The sequence below is a fragment of the Neofelis nebulosa genome, chromosome 10, assembly GCF_028018385.1.
Source record: "Neofelis nebulosa isolate mNeoNeb1 chromosome 10, mNeoNeb1.pri, whole genome shotgun sequence".
Classification (NCBI taxonomy): Eukaryota; Metazoa; Chordata; class Mammalia; order Carnivora; family Felidae; genus Neofelis; species Neofelis nebulosa.
The window spans coordinates 101359779-101361887 of NC_080791.1; the positions used below are offsets into that span (position 1 = coordinate 101359779).

Below are 2109 nucleotides of genomic sequence, written 5' to 3' on the forward strand. Positions count from 1 at the left end.
AATCCTGGCTCTGGGAGAACTGGTACCATATACTAGATGCTAAATGAGAGCATATATAGCCTTTATTTATGATCTTTATTGAAAATGTCCAAGAAGAGAAAGACACTAAAAACAAACAAAATATTTTTTATTGTAACTTCTTCAACTAGAGACAATATACATTATTCTTAATTTTTTTTAATTTAATGTGAAATTTAATGTAAATTTAATATGAACAATACAATTAATTGATAAACCAATTTTTTTGAAACACTCTTTTCATTGCCTCTTTTACATCTTTGTTCCTTAAACTGTAGATGATGGGATTCAGCATGGGAATCACAATCGTGTAAAATGTTGAGGCTATCATGTCATGGTCCAGAGCATAGCTGGAACTTGGTCTCACATACATGAAGAGGATGGTTCCGTGATATATTGACACTCCAGTTAGGTGAGAGCCACATGTAGAAAAGACTTTCCGCCTCCCTGCAGCAGAATGAATCTTCCGAATGGCCAACAGAACGAAACCATAGGAGATCAGAACTGTCAGGATAGTGACGATCTCAATGGAGCCCACAAGGTAGGAGAGCAGGAGCTGGTTTGTGTGAGTGTCCGAACAAGAAATGGCGAGGAGAGGAGGGATGTCACAAAAGACATGTCTAATTTCGTTGGATGCGCAGAAGGACAGGCTGAATGTGGCCACGGTGTGTACGGAAGCATGCAAAATGCCACCCACGTAGGAAGCAACGATGAGCGGCACATAGACTCTGGGTGACATGCTCACTGAGTACAGGAGGGGGTTGTAGATGGCGACATAGCGGTCATATGCCATTGCAGCCAAGAGAAAGCATTCTGTGGTCCCAAAGGTAACAGCCAGAAACATCTGTGTTGCACATCCAAGGAATGAAATGATTTTATTCTTTGACATGAAATCTACTAACATATTTGGAGTAATAACTGAGGAAAAACAAGCATCCACAGATGATAACACACTTAGAAAATAGTACATGGGGTTGTGGAGCCGGGAATCCCCAATGACCAATGAAACTAAAACCAAATTCCCCATCATAGTAAAGAGGTAGATTGCTAGAAACAGGAAGAATAAGATTGTCTGCAGCTCAAGCTTATCTGTGAAACCCTTCAGTACAAATATGGTGACTTCCGTGTCATTCTTCATGTCGATACCTCATGGAAAAACTTGAAGATATTAATACAATTGTATCATATTAATATGATAAAAGTGGCCATTCGTGTGACTCATGGAAAGTGAACTCTGTCCTCGTATTTATTTCTTGGCAATGAATAATATCCCATTAGTTGATGAGGAGACAGTGACATGATGGTGGATCAAAGGTTGAATGCACTCACTGTAGAATTAAACGGAAGATTGGAGATTTTACTCACCGGCTCAACTTAGGTCATTTCTAAAACTGAGGCCAAATGGGTGATTTACAACTGATTTCTATTAGCTGTTTTCCTATTAAAGCACAGTGCACTGCTATGTATGTTTTTCTTATAACATAAAAACGGAAGATAGTATATCAATGAACACAACATTGGAATTCACATCAGAATTCTAAACGTTTCAGCAAGTGTGTAAAATGATTTGCTATAATCTACTCACCTATAGCATTATGACATTAATATTTCTCTCAAAACATTGGAACAAATATTGAAGAAAATGTGTTAATGAAATTAAATGTTCAAATTAATTTAAAATAGAGAATATACTAAATTAGGTTAGTTTGACAGGTTAACAGCCAATTGGATAGTAATATTTTAGAGGTTTAAATCTAAAAGCTTTCTAACTCCCTTAAGTTATTTTGAACAGAACAAACCAAGACTGTTTTCAAGAATATGGACCATGATTGGATATAAAATTCTATGACAACATGTGTTTCATTCAATGTGTTTTTGAAATACATATTATTCTTTGGAAGATAAATATTTGGTCATTTGTATGGGTTTTGGAGGTCTACATTATTGATAATGTATGTTTTTCTATTCTTTCAGAATTCTATGTTTAAAATGAAAGAATTATAATAAAAAAATAGGAAATCTGTTTTTCTTTCAGTATATTACACTTGATTATATAATGTTGATTTGGGATTCAGTGAATGAATAACTAGG

The 2109-nt window shown here is 35.4% G+C and overlaps 1 protein-coding gene across 1 annotated transcript; it reads right to left on the bottom strand.

Annotated features, from left to right (window-relative positions):
• Positions 1 to 223: 223 nt before the first annotated feature.
• On the bottom strand, positions 224 to 1156 carry LOC131488829 (olfactory receptor 5T2-like). The gene has a single exon (XM_058690674.1). The coding sequence runs from the start codon at positions 1154 to 1156 to the stop codon at positions 224 to 226; it is 933 nt and encodes a 310-aa protein (XP_058546657.1).
• Positions 1157 to 2109: the final 953 nt, after the last annotated feature.

Excerpts from the sequence above, each read along its gene's own strand:
- LOC131488829 (XM_058690674.1), bottom strand. The coding sequence starts at position 1,156 with ATGAAGAATGACACGGAAGTCACCATATTTGTACTGAAGGGTTTCACA.